Genomic DNA, 26,660 nt, shown 5'->3' on the forward strand with positions numbered 1-26,660 from the left:
TCACTTGTACCAGCCAGCCATGAGGTATCGAAGCCCAAAACAGAATCCACAGGATGGGACCTGCACACATAAAATGCATTGCACATTCCGGAGTACACTAAATGCGGATTCACAGATTACCAAAAAAAAGCCTAAAGAGCCAATTTTTTTTTTTAAATAAATAAATAAATAAATAAAACAAAATCTCAGTGTACCTCTGAACAACTTCGCGCCATCCAAACATCTAGAAGCTGAAGAAAATTGAAAGCATCATACCTGAAAAGCCAACATCCACATACAGAGGTGTTGCTCAGATCAACGGCCGAACCAGCACAAAAAGAGATTAACAAGATTCATGTCATTGCTGCCTGTCAGGAGTCCTGTATGTGGATCAAAGCTGTCATAACCAAGCAGGAGTTAGACATCGTGTATGCCTTCGTGTAGGACCATTGTAACGAATTCAAACAACCCAGGTCTGTATATATGTACGGTGAACAATAATTCATGAGAATCATAACAACAGCAAGAGGGTTTTGAAGTTCGAGAATAGAAATTTCCATACATATTTCATTTCAGGCTTTCGAGGCATTTGCTCTAGTAACCAACATAGGATCAGTGGAGGGGTCGATGTGCGTAATCAATGCAGTAGTATAGCCGGAGGAATGGAGTACAGGAAGCCGATAATTTGAGGGCAGAAGAACAACAAAGTCTCACATCAGAATCATTTAAGCATGATATCGGTCTTTCACCAAAAAGAGTGGTATTTGGTTACATTGAAATTATAAGATGACAACCGTGTCTGAAAAGCATTCATCCCAATTGAATCGGCGAGAAAATTTTCACCGAGGCAACTGTATTACTGAGAGAAGACGACTGCATCACCTGAAATGACCAAGAATTCCAACTACTGCCAATGCCACCCCAGCAAAATAGGTACACTTGTCACCAACAAACACTGATGATCGATATCTGTAAGTATGAGCGGAAGTTGGTAAGCTCAGGTCATTTGAATCTTTGTTTTCACCCGAAATCCTATTGCCATGCAAATGAACACAAAACTAGAGTGAAATACTGGCACGGAACAAGCAGGGTTGGTCATGCTAATTTCTACCACTTTCCAGATAGTTGCAGTAATCGATTGCATAAGGTACAAAGAAAAGGCAGGAGCTTGTCTTGTTTCTTCAATACGTGAAATTTGCATCAAATTACGTGCCAACATCTGCACAACAGTGCAGCAATTAACGGCCAACATAACTGCTATAATAGTAACTACTGCAAGTCTAAGCTGTTCGTAGTCAACATTATACTGGCTGAGTCCTTTGAAATTTAAATACATTAACAATCTTGTCCAAGTAAAGACAAACTTCCGCAATGTAGAAGAAAAACTTAAAAACTGTCAAACCTTCGATACACTTTTGATGGACATTGCTGTGCTTAAAATAAAAATGAGATTGCGAACTTACCACGAGAAAATAGCGTGTGCACATTTTAAAAGAGTACAAGACGAATGTCCCAGGAAAGAATGTTGACTGTTTATTTTTCATAAAAGTTTGGTCACTCCTAGAGAATCCGAGTGTTAAACTGAGACAAATGGTAAACCACGTCATGACTAACTCAAGCACATCGTCAACACTTTCAGAGAAAGTTCTAGTTTCGGAGTTCAAGTGTGAGTATGGTAATCACCAACCAATTTGGTTAATCTTTTCTCCCATCATTCATAACAGTTGTCGACTTTTTGCCTCGAAAGTCGTTCAGATAGTACTTGATTATTAGGAAGTTTTGTCGAGGCAACCACTTATATGTATACTCTTGCAGGCTGGATTTATAAGTTGTACATGAGACTGCTGGCAGTCTTCTGCACCAATTCTTTCAACATCCTGGCCGATCTGAATGGCTCGGAACGATGTTTGAGTAATTCTGGAACTGGCAAGGAACAGTTTGCTGCAAAAAGAACACCAACAATATTCAGCGCCAATTACGATTCTACTACAGAAGCAAATAAAGCTGAAGAATATGAGGTCGACAAAAATCACAAATTAACTAAGGTGGCAATTGCTGAAGTTGATACAAATCACGTCAACAAAATTTGCCAATACGCACACACGCCATAGAATGTCTAAAACGTCACCTACGAAGCCATGGAACAGTGTATAGAAAATGCAGACAAGAAGTGCATCGTACTCCGTCAGCCACTGTCAAACACTCGAACAAAACACCACATTAGATCCCCAGTAAGGAAGGCATAAAAACTGTTGAAATACCAATGCTCAGGACCAACATCAATTCTACAAGACGACAACCTACAAACTTCACAACGACAGTTCAATATATGTGCAAGCATCTTCGCTGGTTCGTGCAATAAGCTTCCGAAATCATGCAACAGGAGCAGGTCAAGCTGAAACAGGATGAGGATCTTGAAATATCAAGATTAGAAATCCTAAGCTTGAATATTGTACATGGCCACGTACATGGCATACTGACAAGGATGGAACGCATGAGAACAAGCTCAATAAAAAGCAAGTCTAGCTAAGTCATGAAGGACGTAACCACCAAAATTTCAAGTGGCTTGAACTATATTCTCCAATACTTTGGTTTCACTGGATATTTTTGGAGGTTTATAAAAAGGAAAAGAGAGAAAGAAAAAGTAAAAGTAAAAGAAAAATGAATTAATAGATAAATAACAATTGAACGATATGAAATTGCATTTGAAACAACTTTGAATGTAAGCAAAGTGTAATTTTTGTTTTAAGATAAGTCATTGTTAACTTATGAAAAATTGAGTTCCATGATGCAATGTTTTGGTGTAAGTCTATGATATTTCGAAGTCCTACAAAATATTGCTATATAGCCATTAGATAGATAATATAGATAGAGGCTAAAGTGAAGACTTTTTCACTCTTGTCAATTCCTTTTTTGCTCCTAGTTTAATTTCAAGAGTCTCTAGCTTTTTAGTCTTTGGCAATAACCATTCCAATTTCTTATTAAATATATTTATTTTTATTTTTATTTTTTCATCTTTCTTTGATTCATTTTTTACTTATTTGTATACATATTTTTGAATTTTTATTCTCAATAGTAAATAAATAAATTAAAATATTAATTTTTATTAATTTATTTTTTAATAATCTTAATCTTAAATAAATTTTTATATCCAAAGTAGTCAAATTAAAGCAAAAACTAATACATAAGGTAGTCAAAGATATGAGATTGTCAAATTCATTTAACAATAATTTTAATCATTTGTACATCTTTATATTTAAAATAATCAAAGATGTAAAGTTGCTCATTTCATTTGATAAAGATGCCAAAATTGAAGATCCTTCAATATTTAAGGTAGTAAAAGATGTAAGATTATCAAATTCATATAATAATAATATCAAACTTGAATATTTTTTAATATTTAAGATAGTCATAGATATAAACTTGCCTAATCCATGTAGCAATAATGCCAAATTTAAACACTCCTCAATATTTAAGGTAGTCAAAGATGCAAGAGTTCTTAATTCATTTAACAATGTTGTCAAATTTGAATATCATTCAATGTTTAAGATAGTCAAAGATGTAAGATTGTCCAATTCATTTGATAATGATGTTAAGTTTGAATACCACTCAATGTTTAAAGTAGTCAAAGATGCAAGAGTTCTTAGTTAGTTAAAAAGGCTATTATTAAAATTAATTTTATATTGATGATGGTTTTTATATATTTAAAACAACCTTTATTAGACATTGGTGACTCTTGAAATCTTATTTTGTTCTTTTTATTTAGTGTTTAAGCTACATACTATATAAAACTTATTAAAAAAGAATTAAAGAAGGTTTTTTATATAAAAAAGAATAATTAGATCAACCATATAGATGAATGGAGATGGATGATAAAAATCTCCATTCCTATTGACCAAAATTCATACCCAATAGACTTCAAGGAGGTTGCATAAGGCCTTGTTAGGAATTCGAATTATTCTTTTGAAGGCATTTAGACATTAGAAGATAAAATCATCAATTTTAGGACTTTAGATACGGTTTTGATTCAAAAAATTATTTGATTTGAAATTTTTATAAAAAAGATATAGGTACTTAAAGTCAAGGTATCAATTTTGTACCTATTATTATTCTTTAAGGTATAGCCCATGCGTATAAAAGGCTTTTGAAGATTAGATTATATCAAGGACACAAATCAGAAAGAGATTCATAAACTTGTGGAATTTGTGTCAAAATAAAAGTGACAAAATAGAAAAAAATATATATATTCAAGGAAGAACTAAAATGGCTATTGCCAAAGATTGGAAAACATAAGACTCTTAAAACTAAACTAAAAGCAAGAAAGGAATTAACAAGAGTAAGGAAGGCCTCACTCTTACTTCTATATATACTACTTAACTAAGAACTATGTGGCAACATGCTATAGGACCTCTAATATGCATTCAATATGCAAGACACATGTCTAATTTGCAATTCAAGTTTCCTAGGTGTGTGCTATATGTCCAACTTATACTACAAGTGGTCAATATGTTGATATGTGGCCTCCTTGTTCGCCAAGTTTTCAACCTACCAATCACCTATAGACATGTATAAAAGCAAATCAGTATCTATGAAGCTTCTAGGAAGATTTCTATAAAATATTATCATATTTAACTTATTTATACTTATTTTTTATTATCTAGATAATTATCAAGGTAAATATGTATGTCTGTGATATTACTCCCTTATCTCCCTTTCTAGGAACAAATTCCATGAAGAGCGGTGATTATATGTTGATAAAGTCTAAGACGCACTGAATTTTATTTGCTATGTATTCTAATCTTTATTCCCTTCAAAGGTATTTAATAGATCCCTTCAACCATCGATAATGTTCCATACTAGGGTGAGAAGATCACTTTGATAGTTGATCATTATTGAGGCCTTCATAACTTCTTTCAAATAAAATATTAGTAATACCATCAAGAATGGTTCCTACCTCCAAAAGTATTACTAAATACTGAGAGTTCCTTTCAAGGTCATGGGACCAAATACATTATATCTCACCATCTATTTAAAGAAGTATATGTCATTCTTGAAGATATTCATTTCAATTTTACTATCTCAAAGGTTGTGATAGTCGTAATGTCTCGTGTGATAATTTAAAAAATGATAGCTCTTGAGTTGAATCTCTTAATTGTTGGTTCTCTATCTTCTAAGTACTAAAATATCCAAAAAAATGATGATACAAGATAGAATGAAATCTCTATTGGGCTTGCTTTGCATTATAGGAAAGAATTTTTTCACTCTTCATTTTGATTTTGATGGATGTCATTGATGAAAAGCTTTAATTTTGCTTGATATATTTGCTAGATTCCTGGATAGTTCTTATGTGTATTTATTAATACCATATCCATACCAATGTACAAGATATTCTAATCTATTTTGGTGCTACCTTGAATCTAAGACTTCTTCCACCTTAAATTCTTCATTATTGTCTAATCCTATAGGAGGTGGTGGCATTTGTCTCCTTCTTTGTATATTCATTGTCTTGTATTGTTCAAATAAAGATACATAGAAAATAGAATAGATTTTTATAGACTTTGATAGGTATAATCAATAAGCAATTAGATTGATCTATTGTCAAGGACAAAGACTTGATGAGGGAAAATATACACAAAAAGGCTATCTCGATATAATAAGTCAAAATATAAACAAGTATGTATATTAAAAGGAAACTGGAATGGCTATTGCCACAAGACAAGAAACTAAAGACTCTTGAACCTGAACTAGGAGCAAGAAAAGAGTTGACAAGAGTGAAGAAGCCTTCACTCTTGTCTCTATATATACTATCTAACTAGGGGCTACGTGGCGACGTTCTATAGGACCTCCAATATGTGTTGACTTTGTAGGACACATGCCTTGACTTACAAGGCAAGTTTTTCTACGTGTGGGCCACATAGTTAGCTTGATCTTCAAGCTAACAACATGTGTGGCACATGGCCAACTTGTTGACCACGTTTCTAATCCAAAAAGTCAATTAAAGACACCTATGAAGTCAAAGTAGCATCTAGGAAGTTTCTATGAAGCTTCCATATTAAATATTATAGAATTAACTTACTTTTATCTACTTTTACTTACTTCTACCTATTTCTATATGTAATTATTAGCTTACATGATTATGGCCGTGACATCTGTTCACAAATAAGAAATAATCCAAGCTTATGATAATCTAGCTCGTCACAAAGACAAATAGTTTTAATATTATAACGAAGTAATCATACCTTATTTTCCACATGGAATTGAGATTGTTCCTTGCAATAGACATCTGAGTTGGCTTTTTGTTGTTTTTGAGCTTCTTTTAATTGTGTCTTCATTGTTGTATGTAGCTTTGACAATCAATTTGCTACATCTTCTGCCACAAGATTATCAACTTTTGAAAAATCAAAAATATCAAATCATAGATGATAACCATAATTGACAAAGAAAGGTGTTTGTTGAGGAGAAGAATGTATCAAATTATTATAAGCAAACTCTGCCAATGGCAAAAGAGTTGTCCAATTATCTTATTGATAGTTAATGGTACACTTCAAAAACTTGATTTACTCATTTTATTTGTCCATTAGTTTGAAGGTAGAAAGCTGAAGATAGTTTTATATCCACCTTCAATATCTTGAAAAGAATTCTCCTAAATTTCCATAAAAATCGTATTCCTCTCTTTGATATCATATTCTTTGATAATCCATGATGGAGATAGATATTGTTAAAGAAGAATTTAGTTGTTCTTTTACCTATTATAGATTTTGTATATAGTATAAAATGTGCCAGCTTGGTGAAAAAATCTACAATCACAAATATAGAATCATATGAAGTTGAAATTGGAAGATCCATGATAAAATCCATAGAAACAAAAGACCATGGTTGTTCTAGTATAGATAATAGTTGGAGGAGTCCATAAGGTCGATGACAAGGAGTTTTTGATCTTGAACAAATATCGCATGTTTGCATAAATTCTTTAACAACCTTCCACATTTGAGGCCATCAAAAATCTCTAGATATAAGCTTCAAAGTCTTATTGTATCCAAAATGTCATATTGCAAGAAAATTTTGATAAGCTTCAAAAGCACGTAATCATGCTTCTCCTTGTAGAATATATAAGCATCCTTCAAAATATAGTAGGTTCTTTTTAAATTCAAACTTAAAAGTATCTTGAGACTTAGAAGAATTATTTTTAATATCATGAACAAGAAGGTCTCAGGACATACTTGATTGGATTTGCTTGAGAAAAGTCAAATCAATAGTCGATGTTGATTTCATTGTTTGAAGATGAAATTATTCTGGCTTCAGTAAAATTATCTTTTTTTGGCCAAAAGCTGCTTTTTTTTTTTTTTTGGTGTAAGATAAGAATGTTTTAAAAAGGCATCAAATAAACCTTATAATTTTTCTAGCCGATAAGTGATATTTCACTCAAATCTTGATAAAGACATTCTTTAACAAGCTTGGCAATGATTCAAAACATGTGCTAATATGAAATACTCAAAGTTCTTATGATTTATATATATAGTCACTGGACTTGAAGCATCTTCTAAATAATGATGCCATTCTTGAAAAGAATCTACAATTGTAAAAAATTCCTTAACATGGATCTCATAATTAATTTCGACTACTGAAAATTTTCTTGAATAAAAAGCTACTGGATGAAGTTTGTTAACTACTCCTATTTGTGACAAGAATAAATTCAAGGCAAAGTCAAATGCATCTGTCTCTATAAAAAATGCTTTGAAGAAATTGATGCAATGCAGGATTGGTGCAGAAGTAAAAGCTTTCTTCAAAGCTTCAAATGATACTTTTGCTTCTTTATTCCACTCAAGATTGTCTTTATAAGTTAAGCATGTAAATGACATTGCAACTTGAGAAAAGTTCTTGATGAAGATTCAATAGTAATTGACAAATTCTAAAAAATATTGTACATCTCTTATTGTTTTTAAAATCTTCCAATCTATGATTGTGTGAATTTTTTTATGACCTATCATTAGACAATTGTTTGAAATGATTTATCCTAAAAAGTCAACTTGAGTAGTGTGGAATATACACTTTTTCATCTTGGCATACAATCCCACATCTCTAAGTTTTTGTAACACATGACGAATATGAACTTCATGTTCTTATGTATTCTTGGAATAGATTAAAATATTGTCCAAGTAATAAATAATAAAATCATCAAACAATCATAAAAAACATCATTTATAAGATGTTAAAAAGCAACAAGTACATTTATGAGTCCAAAAGGCATGACATTATATTCAAAGTGTCCATATCTTGTTCAAAATGTAGTCTTCTATTCATCTCCTTCTTTAATATGGACCAGATTGTACATTCCTTGTAGATCTATTTTTGTATAAATCTTATCTTGATTTAATTGATTAAGAAGTCCATATATCAAAGGTAGAGGATATCTATTTTTGATGGTAATTTTGTTGAGTCCTCAATAATCCACACACATTTATAATGATCCATCTTTTTTCTTCACAAATAAGATAGTGGTTCCTACAATAGATTTTGAATGGTATATGAAATTCTTGGCTAAGTTTTCATTAATGTATTTCTTGAATTTATCCAACTCATTTTGTGATAAATTATAGATTAGACCAAATGGCAACTAAGTTCCTTCTTTAAGGTCGATTCAGCAATTATATGGATGATGCTTCAAGAAAATATTTACATTTTTTTTTTCAAAAATATCTTGAAAACCTTAATATTAACTTGGAATTTCACTTGAAATCTTTCGATCATTTAAAATGGGTGTGGCATAAATAACAAAAGATGATCCTTCTTTTGTAGTATACCAAAAAACTTTTGTACCTAAAAGTACAAGTTTGGCTATACTAGACTCATAACTTTTTATTAGATTAGAAAAAACTTTTAAGAATATTTGAAGAAAATTTAAGTTTACAAGAAATCCAATCTATCATAGAATTATATTTTTGTAGCCACAATAAATCTAAAATGACTAGATTAGAGGGAGATCTAATTATATTAAAAATTACACGACTATTATGACCATTTATTATTACATCTATAAGAAGTGTTTCATGAATAATATCTTTAGAAGATATCAAATGACCGTCTATGACTTCTATAGGTATGAATTTAATTTTTTATACTAACTATATATTATGACTTTTAACAAATTCTTCATCTAAAAAATAAGTTGAGGCTCTTGAATCTATTAAAGTAGAGACTTTGTGATTATTAGATCCTAAACATACATCTATTGTAAAATAAGGAGACGGTTCTTAGGAGACAATAGAACCTTTATTAGGAATTGTATAAGATTTCAGCCGCACAGTCCCTATTATAGCTGGACAAATTTGTTTTTTGACATGTTTTCATCTTTGACGGTAGTATCCCTCATTTTATAGTTGCATCATTTCTTTGGATAATATTGAATAGTGTGCTTAGCTTCTCGAAAATATAAACATAGTTTTTCTTGATGATAACAAGTCTTTTTTTATTTGGTAAGAGATTTAAAATGTACTACATCAATTTGTATATATTTTACTTCCAAATGTTTAGATTGAGAAGTTGTTGGTATCATCATTGAATTGTAATAACGTTGAGGTTTCTTTGTGTGATTCTCAGAATGAAACTCAAAAAGCCATTTATTATATTTTACAGCAAAGTCAATTGCTTGACTCAATGTTTTAGGATAAAGTAAATTGAGCATCAATTTCTTTACTCCATATTATAATTCATAGAAAAATTGGCTGATGAATGCTACATCATTCTACTAGATATCTGTTGTTAATTATTAAAATTATAAAGCATATAATATCACTGATCACTTTGTTGCAAGATATAAATCTTGTTGGTTGTAACATGGATTGTATCATGTTTTCTATACATAGATCAAAACTCTACTAAAAATACTTTAAAATTATTCAATATTGGATCACATCATTTGAGAAATGATGAAAATCATGATAAAGCACAACTTGAAAGTAGTGTTCCAATAAACCTGACCTGTGATCCTTGAGTTGAATAACTTTGAAGTTGTAGTTCAATCACCAGTTGTACTTGATTGATAAATCGTCAAAACTTAGATCTTGTTCTATCAAACTTCTTAAGCAATCCAATTTTTTGTTCCTTAAAACTTGAACGATGTTCCGTTGTAGGAGTAGTAGTATGGCTTAGTGTAGATGTTGAAGCAACTCCAATCATCTCTATATCTTCATTGCTTGATAATCTTGTTGTTCCTTGTGGTAGTAGACTGAGTTGATGCATTGCAAGCATTAACACTCTCATTTGCTCTTACATTTGAGACATTGCATTCTTCATTTCAGCAAGCTCTACCATGCTAGTACAATAAAAAAAAAGGTGTCTATTCTCAGAGAATACAATACTCAAGAATTAAGAAAAAAAAATCTAAAAATAATATCAATTTAAAAAAGAGTAATCTGCAACTTCTAATATGTTTATGTCTTATTAAGAGAAAGAGGTAATCCATTCTCAACCAAGAAAGGACAAAGCTATGATATTGTATATGTACTCCTGTCAATCTATCAATAACACAAAGTGAAAGAAGATACATAAACTTATGGAATCTGTATCAAAAAGAAAGTGAAAAAATAGAAGAAAGTATGTATATTCAAGGAAGAACTAGAATGGCTATTGCCAAAGACTGAAAAATATAAGATTCTTAAAACTAAACTAAAAACAAGAAAATAATTGACAAGAGTGAGAAAAGCCTCACTCTTGCTTTTATATATACTACTTAACTAAGAACTATGTGGCGATATGCTATAGGACCTCTAATACATGTTCAATTTACAAGACACATGTCTAATTTGTAACACAAGTCTCCTAGGTGCGTGCTATATGTCCAACTTATAATATAAGTGGTCAACATGTTGATACGTAGCCTCCTTGTTGGCCAAGTTTTTAACCTAGCAATCACCTATAGACATGTATAAAAGCAAAGCAGCATCTATGAAGCTTCTAGAAAGATTTCTATAAGATATTATCATATTTATCTACTTTGATTTATTTCTATCTATTTTTTATTATCTAGATAATTATCAAGGTAAATACATATGTCCATGATAGATTGTGCAATTGAAAATTTGATTTTAAGAGTTGTATTTTTTATATGAAAAAAAATTTTGGAATTGATTTAAAAGAGCAATGATTGCTTGAAGATAGTGCTTCTAAATTGAAATTTGTTAGTGAACTGATTTCATGAAGGATTCGGTTCTAGCTATATCTTAGGTATTTGAACTAATCTTTATCTAAAATTTTCTATAAATATATACTAATATGTTGTAGAGCTACACAATAAATTTTTTAGTATTTAAATTTTGGATTTTTAAGATATAAAGAAAATAGTATTTTGGTGCTTATAAATTAGGATTTAAAGTACTTTTTAGGATTTTTAAGATGCCAAACTATTTTTAGTAAATTTGTAGTTTATTTTTTTGAGTAAAGCTTAAAAATAAAGTATAAATTATTTAAAAATTTGAAAAAAAAATAGTTGTATTAAGAGATATAATATTTTAAAATTTGAAGAAAAACAATTCTTTGTAAGATAAAAATATTTCAAAAGGATTTTGCTACAATTTGGGCATATTATACAAAGTTAAGGAATTTTTGAGAACCAAGACTTTATATATATGTACAAGATAGAGATATAAAGCTATGAAAAAATTATGATATAAAGATAGATTTTTGAAATGAGATTATGGATTTTCTTTGACCTTATGAAAAATCTAATTTACCAACAAATATTTAGTTATGATTTGATATAGCCAAGGATGTTAAGGCATTTTTAGAGGCTTTAGAAAGCCTTATGTATAAACCTTCTTAAATGTAAAATGATTTAACTATTAAAATATATTTTTATATTGTTACATTTATTTATCTTCTATAATAAAAATAAATCATTTATTAGAGTTTAGAGAATAAATTAAAGCTAAATTCTCTATAGCTAGATACCTAATACATTTCTAAATAAAAAATCATACTATACAACACTATGACATTACCTTGCTTTCTAAAGATGAGTTCCATAAAGAGCCATCATCATATGTTGAAAAAATCCAAGATGCGACAAATTATATTTATCATATAATTTGATCTTTACTCTCTTTGAAGATGGTTGATAGGTCCTCTCAATCATTGATAGCATCCTATACCAAGGTGAAAAGACCACCTTATTATTTGATCATTGTTGAAGCATTCATTACTTCCTTCAAATAAAACATTTGGAATATTGTTAAGAGTTATTTTTACTTCTAATAAAACTACCAAACATTGAAAGTGTCTTCTAAGGTCACAATATCAAATACATTATATCTTGCCATCTATTTGAGGAAAAAAATAATGTTCTTAATATTCTTCATTTTGATAATATTATCTTAAAAATTATAATAAATACAAAGTTTTATCTAATAAGTCAAAAAATGATAGTTCTTGATTGAATTTGTTGGTTGTTGATTTTTCATTATTTTTGCTCTATAAATATATAAAAACTACAAAAAATGATAGAAAATAGAATGCTATCTTTGTTAGATCTTGTTTCTTTTATAGCGAAGATTAGCTCTTTTTTATCTTGATTTTGATGGATGTCATTAAAAAAGCCTCAATTCTCTTTTTTACATTTGCAAGATTCTTTGCTAACTTCCATGTGCATTCATTAATATCATATTTATACCAATGAATAAGATATTTCAACCTATTTTGATGTTACATTGAATCTACGACTTCTTCTATTTAAAACTCTTGATTATTATCTACTTCTATAAGAAGACATGGTATTTTTCTTCTTTCTAAGATATTTACTATCTTATATGGCTCAAAAAGACATACATTGTTGTGTTGTGATTTGGCTACTAAGTGAAAATAATGCACATATATATTTAATATATAATTTATTATATAATGTTATGAGAGCCATATTATTAGATTTTAGTTGGTTACAAAATGTGATTAGATTACTACTTTGAAGTGGTTAGTTTAAAAAGACTATTATTGAAGTTGATTTTATGTTTATAATATTTTTTTATATTTAGAGCCACCTTTATTAGACATTGATGAGTCTTAAAATCTTATTTTTTTTTTTATTTAGTGTTTAGGATATATGTTATGTAAATCTTGTAAAAAAAAGGTTAGAGAGAGTTTTTGATAGCAAAAAGAATAGTTAGGGCATCCATATGGATGAATGGAGATGGATGATAAAAATTTCTATTGCTATAAGCCAAAAAGCATGCCTAATGGACTTCAAGGAGGCTATCTAAGGCCTTATTAGAAATTAGGATAATTTTTTTGAGATTTTGAACTCAAAAGATTAAAATCAAGAAGTTTAGGTTTTTTGCTATGGTTTTGGTGTAAATTTTGTATAATTTAGAGTTTTTATAAAAGAGATATAAGTCCTCAAAGTTAATGAGTTGATTTTATATCTATTATTATTATTTTTAGACATAACACACTTGTATGAAAAGCAATGAAGAATTTGCAACTAGAGTTGGAAAAAAAACTTTTTTGCCTACACTTTTCATATTTTTTTTGATGAATTCTAAGCTAAGATGAAAGAGATTTAGAAATTTGAAGTCAATACTTACAATTTAAGGGTAGTAAGTCATCCAATTTACTAGTGGTTGTATTTCAAGCTATATGTTGAGCAATTTGACAAGATTTTGGCTAAAAAATTCCAAAAATGTATATTATCATGTTATTAAATTTTATATGAAATTTTATTAGAATTTATATTTTAGATTTTTGAGATATAAAAAAAATAATATTCAAGTACTTGTAAATTAGGATTTAGAGCACCTGCTAGGATTTTGATGATGCAAAATAATTTATTGTAGATTTATAATTTTTTTTAATAATAAATCTTAAGATTAAAGTCTATATAATCTAAAATTTAAAAAAATTGAATAATTAGATCAAAAAATATGAATTTCTAAAGTTTAAGAAAAAAAATCTTTTAGAGGAAAAAAAATTGAAAGGATTTTTCTATAATTTTATCATTTTATATAAAATAAAAGGAAATTTGAGAGCTAAGACTTTATATACATATTAAAGATGGAGATATGAAGCTATGGAAAAATTATGGTACAAATATGAATTTTTGTAAAGAAATTATGGACTTTCTTTGAGCTTATTAGAAATAAAGATTACCATCAAATATTTTAGGTATGACTTGATATAACAAAGGATGTTAGGGCATTTTTAGATGCTTTATAAAGCCTTATGTATAAAACTTCTTAAATATAAAAGGCTTTTATTAATAAAATATCTTTTGATACTATTATATTTATTTAGCTCTTATAATAAGAATACATCACTTATTGGAACTTATCCAATAAATTAAAGCTAAATTCTTTATAATTAGGTATTTGATATATTTTCAAATAAAAAATCATACTATATGACAATGTGAAATATAATATAGATCTTATTAGATTCTAGTAGATGTAATTGATGAGCAATAAGATTCATTTGTTTATAAATAAAAAATGATCAAAGCCTATAGTAATTGAACTTATTATAAGGATAGATAATCTTGATATTATGACAAAGTAATCATATCTTGTTACCAACAAGGAATCAAAATTGCTCCTTGTAATAGGCATCTATGTTGAGCTTTTTTCAATTTTGGGCTACTTTTAAATGTGCCTTCATTGTTATATACAGCTCAAGTAAAGAATTTATAAAATCTTTTGTCATAGAATTATCAATTTTTAAGAAATCAAAAGTATGAAGTTATAAATGATAGTCATAATTAAGAAAAAAAATGATTATTATTTCAAAAAATATATTGTATTATTATAAATAAATTCTATCAATAGCAAAAGAATTGTTTAATCATCTTATTAGTAGTTCATGTTACAACTTAAATACTACTTCAAAATTTGATTTACATGCTCAATTTGTCCATAAGTTTGAGAATGAATGGCCAAAGATATCTTTATATCTATCTTTAGAATTTTAAAAAAGACTTTCTAAAATCTTGATATAAATTGAGTCTTCCTATCCAATATAATATCTTTGAATAATCTATGATAGTGATAGATATTGTTAAGAAAAAGTTTAATAATTTATTCACCAATGATAGATTTTGTACATTTTATAAGATATGCAATTTTAGTAAAACGATCTCCTATTATGAATGTAGAATCATACAAAATTAAGATTAGAAGATTCATAACAAAATCCATAGAAACAAAAGACCATAGTTATTTTGAAATAAGTAATGGTTGAAGAAGTCCATAAAATCAATGATGAGGAATTAATGATCTTGAAAAAATATCACATGATTTTACAAAGTTTTTAATTGCCTTTTATATTCAAGGATACCAAAAATCTCTAAATATTAGCTCTTAAGTCCTGTTATATCCAAAATGATTAGTTGTTAGAAAGTCGTGACAAGCTTGAAGAACATGTAATTATTCTTTGCCTTTTGGAATGCATAATCATCTCTCAAAATAGAGTAGATTATTCTTAAATTTGAACTTAGAAGTATCATGAGACTTAAAAAAATTATTCTTAATATTAATTTAATATAATTTATTTAAAAAAACTAAATCAATAGTCAATGTTGATTTTATTGCTTAAATATGAAAATACTTTGACTTTAAAGGAATTATTTTTTATTGATAAAAATTTTTATCTCTTTTTTTAGTTGAAAATAAGAAATTTTATAAAATATTATTATATTATATAAATTCTTGCTTGAAAATACATGGGGCACCTAACTGTCAAAAGTAAAGTTGTATTTTATAAATATCCAAGAAGCCTAATAGGTTTCAATCGTCTAACTATAAATTAATTCGAATTGTAATTCAAAAGTACTTAAAGCCAATACAAAGTTTCCAAAAATACTCTTTTTAGTAATCTTAACTATATACAAATTCCAATTACCTTATTGCTTTCATAATTAAGTAATTTTGATTTCTCCTTGCAAGTCCTAACTCTAATAAGTAAATTTTAGCAAGTTGTATTTCCTAATTTGACTATCTACTTGATCCAAAAAAAATTATAAAAATGCTAATATAAGTCTTCTATGTGCTTAAAATATTTCAATCTAATTCAACTTATAGATTATGAGAAAAAGCTCAAAAACTACATCAATTTCACTTAGCCACCAACTTGAAAGTTGATGCAAATGTTCTAGTAGTGATTTCTCTTTCTCCAACTATTAAATTCAATTCAAAATTGGTATATAGCTTGATCGTAAAGTTTTCTACTATTGTCCAAAATTTCACTTTGATTCAATTAGTAGATCTTTAGATATCATAGAAATTCTATCCAATCCCAAATTGCCAACTTTTAATATCTCTTGTATCAAAACTCACATATCTCTCAATTACACCATTAGATTAATACAAAATTTTACACAATTAGTACATCTAATCAACCAAACACTATCAAATTTTGAACCATAGATGTAATATTAATTACACAAACTAGCCAAAAGTGCTAGTCCTAATTGTATTTCTTAAATTCTAAATTACCAATATAAACCTTAATTTTAAATAATAATTGCAAATTTATTTTAAATCCTTTGAAAACAAACCTTATACCTTTGGAATCAGCTTGAAGCTAGCTCACTAATCTTCAAATGTCCTCTTAATTTGTCTTAGGCAGTCATTTTAAAGGCTAGAGGTTTGATTTTGACCCTATTCCACAAATGGTTGATCCTTGGATATCAATCTAACCTATCTTAGGATTTTTTTTGACCTAATCCTACCTTTAATTTAATCCTAGTATCAACCATGCTAATTATTTATCTCTTCTAATCTAATTTTATTAATTTATGGTATTTTTAAGGTTGTAAAAGAGTTTCAATAGCTTAGGAAGTAAAAATATTAATCAATCTTTAATCTACCAGCTATTAAGACAAGAAAATATACTAAGAAGCTTTTATAAAAGCCATGTTTAAATATTTTGAATTATTATTGAACTAAGATGATTAGATATTAATTAAAAATTCAAAATTAATTATATTTTATCATATAATTGTATTATAATACAACATGTTTGATAAACCTTATTATTTTTTGAATCAATATGTGATTTTGAAATTAAATCTTGATAGAAATATATTTCAATAAGCTTGGAAATAATTTAAAACATGTATTGACATGAAATACTTAATATTCTTATTATTTATATATATATATATATAATGAATGGACTAAAAGCACCTTCTAAATAATAATGCCATTTTTGAAATGAATCCATGATTGTAAGAAGCTCTTTATTCTAAATCTTGTAGTAAATCTTAGCTAATAAAAGTTTTTTGGAATGTAAAGCTATTCAAAGGAGCTTGTTATTTTCTATTATTTATAACACAATTGCACCCATAACAAAGTCTAATGCAACTCTATCTATAAAAAATTCTTTAGAAAAGTTGATGTGATACAAGATTGATTAAAAAATAATTGGTTTCTTCAAGGCTTCAAAAGATGCTTCAACTTCTTTATTCTACTCAAGTTTATCTTTATAGGTTAGATGTAGAAGATGAGCCACAACTTAAAAAAAAATCTTGATAAAAATCCAAAAATAATTGGCAAATCTCAAAAAGAACATTACATATCTTTAATTATTTTTACAATATTTCAATCCATAATGATTTGAATCTTCTTATAATGCCTTTGTATCAAAGACATGAACTTAAAAAAAAAAAATAAACAAGTGAGATTCTCTCAAAGAAATATGACAAAATATAAATAAAAAAGTATGTATATTAATGGCTATTGCCAAAAGACAAGGAAATTAGGGACACTTGAAATTAGAACAGAAGCAAGAAAGAAGTTGAAAAGAATGAAAAAGGCTTCACTTCTTCTTCTTCTATATATATTATCTACCTAAGATTTATGTGGTGACATTCTATAAGACCTCCAAAAATATGTTGACTTTGCATGACATATATCTTTATTTGCAAGGCAAGTTTTTTATATGGATGCCACATAATTAGCTTATTTTATAAGCTACCAATATATGTGGCATGTGATTAGCATGTTGACCAAGTTTCTAACCCACTAATCAATTAAAAATACATGTAAAGTCAAAAAAACATCTAAAAAGCTTCTAAGAAGTTTTTCTAAAATATATTATGAAATTAATTTATTTTTATCTACTTCTATCTATTCATATTACTTAAATAAAAATTAAAATAGATATATATCCATGACATTATTCTCTCTTCTAAGGACGAGTTCCATAAGAAATGGTGATCATATATTGAGGAAGTCTAAGATACGGAAAATTCTATTTATCGCATATTTTGATCTTTATTCCTTTGAAGATAGTTAATAGGTTCTCTCAATCATCAATAGTATCATATTTTAGGGCAGAAAGACCACATCGATATTTAATCATAATTAAAACTTTTGTAACTTCTTTCAAATAAAACATTTATAAGACTATCAAAAATCATTTCTACTTCTAATAAAATCAACAAACATTAAAAATGGCTTCTCAAGTCGTAATATCAAATGTGTTGTATCTTGCCATCTATTTGAAGAAGGAGATGTCGTTTATAAAGGTCTTCATCCCTACTATGTTGTCTTAAAGGCTATGATAATTATAATATCTCATGCAATAAGTGAGCAAATAATGGCTCTTGAGTTGAATCTGCTAGCTATTGGTTCTCTATTTTCTTAACACTACAATTATATAAAAACTACAAATAAGAATAGAAAATAGAATGCAATCTTTCCTAAAGTATGTTTCTTTTATAGCAAAGGTTTGTTATCCTTCATTCTAGTTTTGAAAGATGTCATTGATGAAAAGCTTTGATTTTCTTTATTGTATTTGTAAGATTTTTTATTGGCTTTTATATACATTTGCTAATATTATATCTGAACTAATGAATAAGATATTCCAACCTATATCAATGCCACCTTGAGTCTAAGACTTCTTCTACTTCAAATTCTTGATTATTATTTATTTCTATAAGAGGCGGTGGTATTTGTCTTCTTTTCAAAATATTCACTGTCTTATATGGCTCTAAAAGAGACACATGAAATATGGAATGGATTTTCATAAACTTCAATAGATGTAATCAATAAGCAATTAGATTGATTTATTTATAAATAGGAAATAGTCCAAATCTATAATAATTCAATTTATTTTAAAGGTAAATAATTTTGATATTATGACAAAATAACCATATATTATCACTAAAATAGAAATGAGGTTGTTCCTTGTAATAAGCATTTGCATTGCTCTTTTATTGTTCTTGAGCCTTTTTTAGTCATACCTTCATTATTATATGTAACTCACTTAAATGATTTGCTAAATCTTCTATCACAAAATTATCAACTTTTAAAAAATTAAAAATATCAAGTCATGGATGATAAGCATAATTAGCAAAAAAAAATATTTGTTGTATAGAAAAATATACCATATTATTATAAATAAACTTAACCAATGATAAAAGAGTTATCCAATCATCCTATTGATAATTGATAGTACACTTCAAATATTACTCCAAAACTTAATTTACATACTCTATTTATCTACCAATTTCATGATAAAAAGTTGAAGATAGTTTTATGTCCACTTTTAGAATCTTGAAGAGCATTTTTAAAAATCTTAATACAAACTGAGTTCTCTTATTCAATATAATATCCTTAAGCAATCCATGATAGCAATAAATATTATCAAAGAAAAGCTTAACTATTTTTCAGTTGTGATAGCTTTTATACATGATACAAAATTTGCCATCTTGATGAAACAATCTACTATCACAAATATAGAGTCATAAGAATTTGAGACTGAAAGATCTGTGATAAAATCCATAGAAACAAAAGACTATAATTTTTTTGAAATGGATAATGGTTAAAAAAAGTCCATAGGATCAATGGTGAGGAATTTTTGACCTTGAACAAATGTCACATGACTAAAAACAATCTTTCACTACCTTTCACATTTGTGGCCACCAAAAATCTTTAGATATAAGTTCTAAAATCTTGTTGTATCGAAAATATCCAACCATTGAAAAGTCATGGTGTACTTGAAGAATATATAAGTGCACTTCTTTTTCTAAAATCTATAAATATCCTTCAAAATAGAATAATTTTTTTTTTTAACTCAAACTTAGAAGAATTATGAGATTTAAAAGAAAAATTCTTAATATCATGAATAAGAAGATTAGACAACATACTCGATTGAATTTGTTTGATAAGAGTTGAATCAATAGTCAATGTTGATTTTATTGCTCAAAGATGAAAATGTTCCAACTTCAAAAAAAAATATTCTTTGTTAATCAAAAAATGTGTCTTTTTCTTTTGATGTAAGATAAAAACATCTAAAAAAGATATCTGAAAAATCTTATTATTTTTTAGATTGATAAGTGATCTTAAAATCAAATCTTGATAAAGACATGCTCCATCAAACTTGGCAATGATTCAAAATATGTGATGACAAAAAATATTCAAGATTCTTTTAGTCAATATAGATAGTAACTAGATTAGAAGTTCCTTCTAGATAATGGCATCATTCTTGAAACAAATCTATAATTACAAGAAGTTCTTTATTGTGAATCTCATAATTGATCTCAACTATTGAAAAAATAATTAAATAAAAAGCTATTAGGTGAAGTTTATAATATGTTCCTATTTGTGATAATATGGCACTTAAAACAAAGTCCAATGCATTTTTTTCTATAAAAAAATGGCTTAAAAAATTTAATACAATATAAGATTGGTGTAAAAATAAAGGTTGTCTTTAAAGCTTTAAATACTACTTTTGCTTTTTGATTCTATTGAAGTTTTTCTTTACAAGTCAAATGTAGAAGTGGAGCTACAACTTGAGAGAAGTTTTTGATTAAGTTTTAATAGTATTTGGTAAATTCAAAAAGTATTGGACATCTCTTATCATTTTTAGGATCTTTCAATCTATAATAGTTTGAACTTTCTTAGGATCTACAATAATTCTATTATTTGAAATGATGTAACTTAAATTCGACTTGAATAGTCTCAAATATATATTTTTTTATATTGGCATAGAATCCAATATCTCTTAGTTTTTTTTAACATATGATGAACATGAAGTTCATATTTTTTTATATTCTTAAAATAGATTAAAATATTGTCTAGGTAATAGACAACAAAGTCATCTAAAAACTCTAAAAAAAAATCATTTATTAGATGTTGGAAAGCTATTGGTGCATTTGTAAGTCTAAAAGGCATGACATTATATTCAAAATGTACATATCTTATTTAAAACATAGTCTTTCATTCATCTCCTTCTATGATGTATACCAGATTGTATATTTCTTGTAGATCTATTTTGTATAGATCTTAACTTAATTTAACTAATTAAAAAATCCACATATCGAAGGTAGTGGATATCTATTTTTGATGGTGATTTTGTTGAATTGTTGATAATTGACACATATCCACAATGATTCATCATTTTTCTTCACAAATAAAATTAGAGCTCCTGTTGAAGATTTGAAATAGTGTATGAAATTCTTGACTGATTTTTTTCAATATACACCTTGAATTCAGCCAATTCATTTTGTAATAAATTGTAAATTGGTCGAAATGATAATTGAGGTTCTTCTTGAAGGTTAATTGAGCAATCATAGGAACTATATTCTAATAGAATATTTATATTTTTCTTTTCAAATACATTTAAAAAGTCTTGATATTATCTTAGAATATCACTTGAAGTCTTTTCACCATTAAAATCAAGTGCAATATAAATTACATAAGGTAATCCTTCTTTTGTAGTATGTAAAAAAATTCTTGTATCTATAAATATATGTTTAATTATACTAAACTTATGAATTTTTACTTGATCAACTATACTCTTAGTTATATTTTAAAAAACAATAAGATTATAAAAAATCTAATCTTTTTTTGGATTATTTGTTTTAACTATTATAAATCTAAAATAATTAGATTAGAAGAAGATTTAATGATATTAAATATTACAAAGTTACTATAACTATTAGTTATTACTTCTATAGGAAGAATTTCATGAGTAACATTTTTTGAAGACAATGGATGATTATCTTTGATTTCTATATGAAAAAATTTAGTTTTTTTTATTAAAGATATGCTATGTCTTTTAGCAAATTTTTTATTTAAAAAATACATTGAGCGTCTTGAATCTAATAAGATAAAGGCTTTGAAATGTTTAGATTCTAAAATAACATTTATTGTACAACAAAGAAAAAAATTTGAAGAGAGAATAGGATCTTCACTAGATATTGTACAAAATTTCAGCTTCAAAATCACTATTGTAGCTGGAAAAATTTATTTTTTTACATATTATCTTCTTTGACGGCCATGCCTTTTATTTTGTAGTTGCATCATTTCTTTGGATAATATTAAGTAATGTGCTTAGGTTCTTCATAATACAAGCACAATCTTTTTTAACAATAATAAGTTTTTTCTTGCTTACTAAGAGATTTGAAATATATCACATTAATTTATACATCTTCTATTTTCAAATGTATATATTGAAAAGACATTGGCATTTTCATTGAATTATAATAACGCTTAGATGTACTTATAGGATTCTTAGATCAAAATTCAAAAAATCTATTGTCAAACCTTATAGCAAAGTCAATTGCTTGACTCAATGTTTGAGGATCAAGTAAGTTGAGCATCAATTTTTTTACCTCATATTATAATCTATAGAAAAATTGGCTAAAAAATATAATATCATTTCATTTGATATCAATTGCAAGTTGTAAAAACTATAAAATATATAATATTATCAATCAATTGCTTTATTACAATATATGGATTATATTGGTTGTAATACAAATTACATTATGTTTTTCATACATGAATTGAAACTCCGCCACAAAAGCCTTCAAATTATATAATATTGGATCTTGTCATTCAAGAAAAAGATGAAAACCATGATAATGTTGAACCTAAAAGGAGTATATCAATGAATCTAACTTGCAATCTTAGAATTTCATAGCTTTGGAATTGAAGTTCAATCAAATGTTGTACTTGATTAATAAGTCCTCAAAATTTGGATCTTATACTATGGAGCTTCTCAGGTAGTGCAATCATTGGTTCTCTAACACTAAAACGATGTTATACCATAAAAAAAGAGACGTGATTTGGTGCAGATATTGAAGCAGTTCCAATCATCTTTTTATCTTTGCTTCCTACCATTCTTATTGCTCTTTGTGGCAGTAAATTGAGTTGATGCATTTCAAGCATTAACTCCCTCAATTGCTCTTGCATTTGTGCTATTCCACTCTTGATTTCAAAAAATTGTGCCATGATAACACTTAAAGAAGAAAAGATGTTTAATATTACTTAAGAAAAATAGAAGAGAAGGCTTAAAAATAAAGAAAAAATACTAATGACAATATCAATTTAAAAGAGGATAATCCACAATTCTTAATACGCTTAAGGCTTATCAAGATAAAGGAATAATCTATTTTTAATTAAGAAAAGATAAAGCTTTGATATTATAAATATATTCTTGTTAATTTATCAAGAAAAAAAATCAAGAAAAGAAAATAAATAATTAAGTCTCTTTCAAAGAAATATAACAAAATAGAAATAAAAAATTATGTATATAAAATATATATATATATATAAAATGGCTATTGCTAAAAAACAAAGAAATTAGAGATTCTTGAAACTAGACTAGAAGTAAGAAAAGAATTGATAAGAATGAAGAAGACTTCACTCTTGCCTCTATATATACTATCTATCTAGAATCTATGTAGTGCCATTCTATAAGACCTCCAAAAACGTATTGACTTTGCATGACATGTATCTTAACTTGTAAGATAAGTTTTCCATATGGATGCCACAAAGTTAACTTATTTCACAAGCTACCAACACATATGGCACGTGGTTAGCTTGTTGACTAAGTTTCTAATCTATTAATTAACTACAAATATATATAAAGTCAAAATAGCATCTAAAAAGTATCTAAAAAGTATCTAAAGATATTATAAAATTGATCTATTTTTACCTATTTTTACTTATTTATATTATTTAAATAATTATTATAATAGATATATATCTATGATACTTTGTTAGAAATAATGTATCCTAAGAAGTCAATTGAATAGTATAGAATATATATTTTTCATCTCGGTACATAATTGTGCATTTTTAAGTTTTTACAATACACAATGAATATGATGTTTATATTCTTTTGTATTCTTAGAATAGATTAAAATATCATTTTAATAGTAATTGATGAAATCATCAAAAAATTCACAAAAAATTCATTCATAAGATGTTGAAAAGAGATTAGTACATTCATAAATCCAAAAAGACATGAAATTATATTTGAAATGTTCATATCTAGTTGAAAAAGTAATTTTATATTCATCTCCTTCTTTAATATGTACCAAGGTACATATTCTTTGTAGATTTATTTTTATATAGATCTTTGCTTGATTTAATTTAATAAGAAGACTTAAAAGTAAAAGTAGAGGATATTTATTTTTTATGGTGATGTTGTTGAATCTTTGATAGTCCATACACATCTGTAGAGATCTCTGATTTTTCTTCACAAATAAGATAAGAAAGCCAATCAAAAATTTAGAATGGCATATTAAATTTTTAGCCAAATTTTTATCAATGTATTTCTTAAGTGCAACCAACTTGTTTTTATGATAGGCTATAGATTGATTTGGGTGGTATTTGAGCTCATTTTTGAAGATTAATGAAACAATTATAGATACAATGTACTAAAAAAATATTGATATATTTTTTTAAAACATCTTAATAATCTTGATATTGGCTTGGAATGTTATTTGAAATCTTTTTTCCATCAACAAAAGATATAGAATATATAGCAAAATTTGACATATATTTTGCAGTATGGATAAAAGCTCTTGTACCAATCAATAATAATTTAAATGTATTAGCCTTATGAATTTCTACTTGCTTAGCAAAATATTGAATAAAATTTAAAAAAAAAATTAAGATTACAAAAAATCTAATGTATTTAAGAATTATATTTTTTTAGCTATGATAATCCTAAAATAATTGAGATAAAATAAAATCTAATTACATTAAATATTATTAAACTATTATGACTATTATTTACTATATCTAAAAGAATAATTTTATATATAACATATCTAAAAAATAATAAATAATTATCTATTATTTCTATATACACAAGTTTGATTTTTTTAACTAAAGATTTTTTTTTTTTTTTTTTTAATAAAATCTTCATCTATACAACAAATTAAGGCTTCTTAATCTAATAAGGCTAAGACATTATGATTTATCAATCCAAAAAAAACTTTTATTATAAAATAAGTTGATGGATCTAAGGAGAGAATATGATCTTTATTAGGTATTATGTAAGATTTTAGCTGCAGTGTCTCTATAACAGTTGAAGAAACTTGTTTTTAAATACATTATTTTCTTTGGAAACCATACTCTTCATTTTGTGATTGTATTTTTTTTTTGGATAATATTGAGCAATGTGTTTGGATTTTCCACAATATAGATATAAATCTTCTTAATAATGACAACTCTTTTCTTGTTCAATAAGAGCTTTAAAATATACTATGTCAATTTTCATAGCCTTTGGACTTAATAAGTAAGCTTCTAAAAACTTAGAAGATGTTATCATAGCTTGACTTATACATCTTCAACCAAATCTTTATTCTTAATATCTTTCAAAGAGTTGTTTTTCACGTGGAATTGCTTGAGCAATAAATTGCTCCAATGAATCTATTCTTAGTATTGTCAATAATAAATCTTCGATATTATCTTTCAATCCATATTGAAATTGATTGATAAGGGCTTTATCATTCCAATCGACTTTGTAAGTAAAATTTTAGAATTCAGCAATATATGTGGTGACTAAATGTGATCCTTGTTGTAAAGGATATTGTAGAAGATGTCATGGAGGCTAAATAGGAACTTGGTTTTTACTATTCTTTTTTATCATTTTTTTAAATGTAGCTTTAAATACCTCCAAGAATAAATTCAAATCATAGTGTTGTTGTGAATCTTTTTCTATTAAAAGTGAAAACCAAAAAAAAACATTTTCAAAAAGAAGTATTTTTATGAATCCAACTTGAATAAATCCATCAAAGTATTGAGAAGGATGCAACCTTAGATAGAGCTTTATTTGTTGTAAAAACCCTCAAAACTTTGATCTTATTCCATCAAACTTCTGTAATATATTTATTCATGTCTCTCTTATATTTATAATAGCAAATTTTTTTGGATTCAATTATAAACTTGATCTATTTTCTTTTCTTAATTCCACAATTTTTGAATTTAGACTTCAAACTTCATTGTTGACTTGTTCCATGGATGTAGAAATAGTATCTCTATTATTTACTTTAAAAATACATGAGATTTTCATTCTAAGAGTATTGATAAATTTGTGAAGATCTGCAATAGTTACAAATTTATTCTTATTTCTACCAAGAGTAGCATCTATAATTTTTTCTTCTATAGACAATTCAAAAAAATTCAAAAAATTAAATTAGAAGAAGATTATTTACAACTTCTAATATCAAATGAAAATTTTTACAAAGAGAGGTAATCCACTCTCTTTAAGAAAAAAAAATCAATATTAAAAAATTATTAATTAGTTTAAATATGGATAGTCAACAGCCTTCAAAAATGCAAGAATAAAAATGAAGTAATTCACTCATTTCTAGAACAAAACAAAAATAATAAATTAGGATTTTTGTCAAACTATTGAAGATATGAATCTCAATGAAAGAAAACTCAATATACTCTTGT

The 26,660-nt window shown here is 26.9% G+C and overlaps 1 protein-coding gene across 1 annotated transcript in view; it reads right to left on the minus strand.

Moving 5' to 3' along the window:
• The window catches only part of LOC149989886 (uncharacterized), a 27,790-nt gene continuing 1,130 nt past the window's right edge, over nucleotides 1-26,660 (minus strand). Inside the window, exons 2-7 of the mRNA XM_090244489.1 lie at nucleotides 2,080-2,171; nucleotides 1,815-1,920; nucleotides 1,131-1,198; nucleotides 862-948; nucleotides 195-255; nucleotides 1-60 (exon numbers count right to left, since the gene is read on the minus strand). Of these exons, the coding sequence (XP_090100615.1) occupies nucleotides 1-60; nucleotides 195-255; nucleotides 862-948; nucleotides 1,131-1,198; nucleotides 1,815-1,920; nucleotides 2,080-2,171 (474 nt within the window). The remainder of the gene's footprint in view (nucleotides 61-194; nucleotides 256-861; nucleotides 949-1,130; nucleotides 1,199-1,814; nucleotides 1,921-2,079; nucleotides 2,172-26,660) is intronic.

The sequence above is a fragment of the Physcomitrium patens genome, chromosome 1 (genome assembly GCF_059467195.1).
Source record: "Physcomitrium patens ecotype Gransden chromosome 1, ASM5946719v1, whole genome shotgun sequence".
In the NCBI taxonomy this organism is placed as follows: Eukaryota; Viridiplantae; Streptophyta; class Bryopsida; order Funariales; family Funariaceae; genus Physcomitrium; species Physcomitrium patens.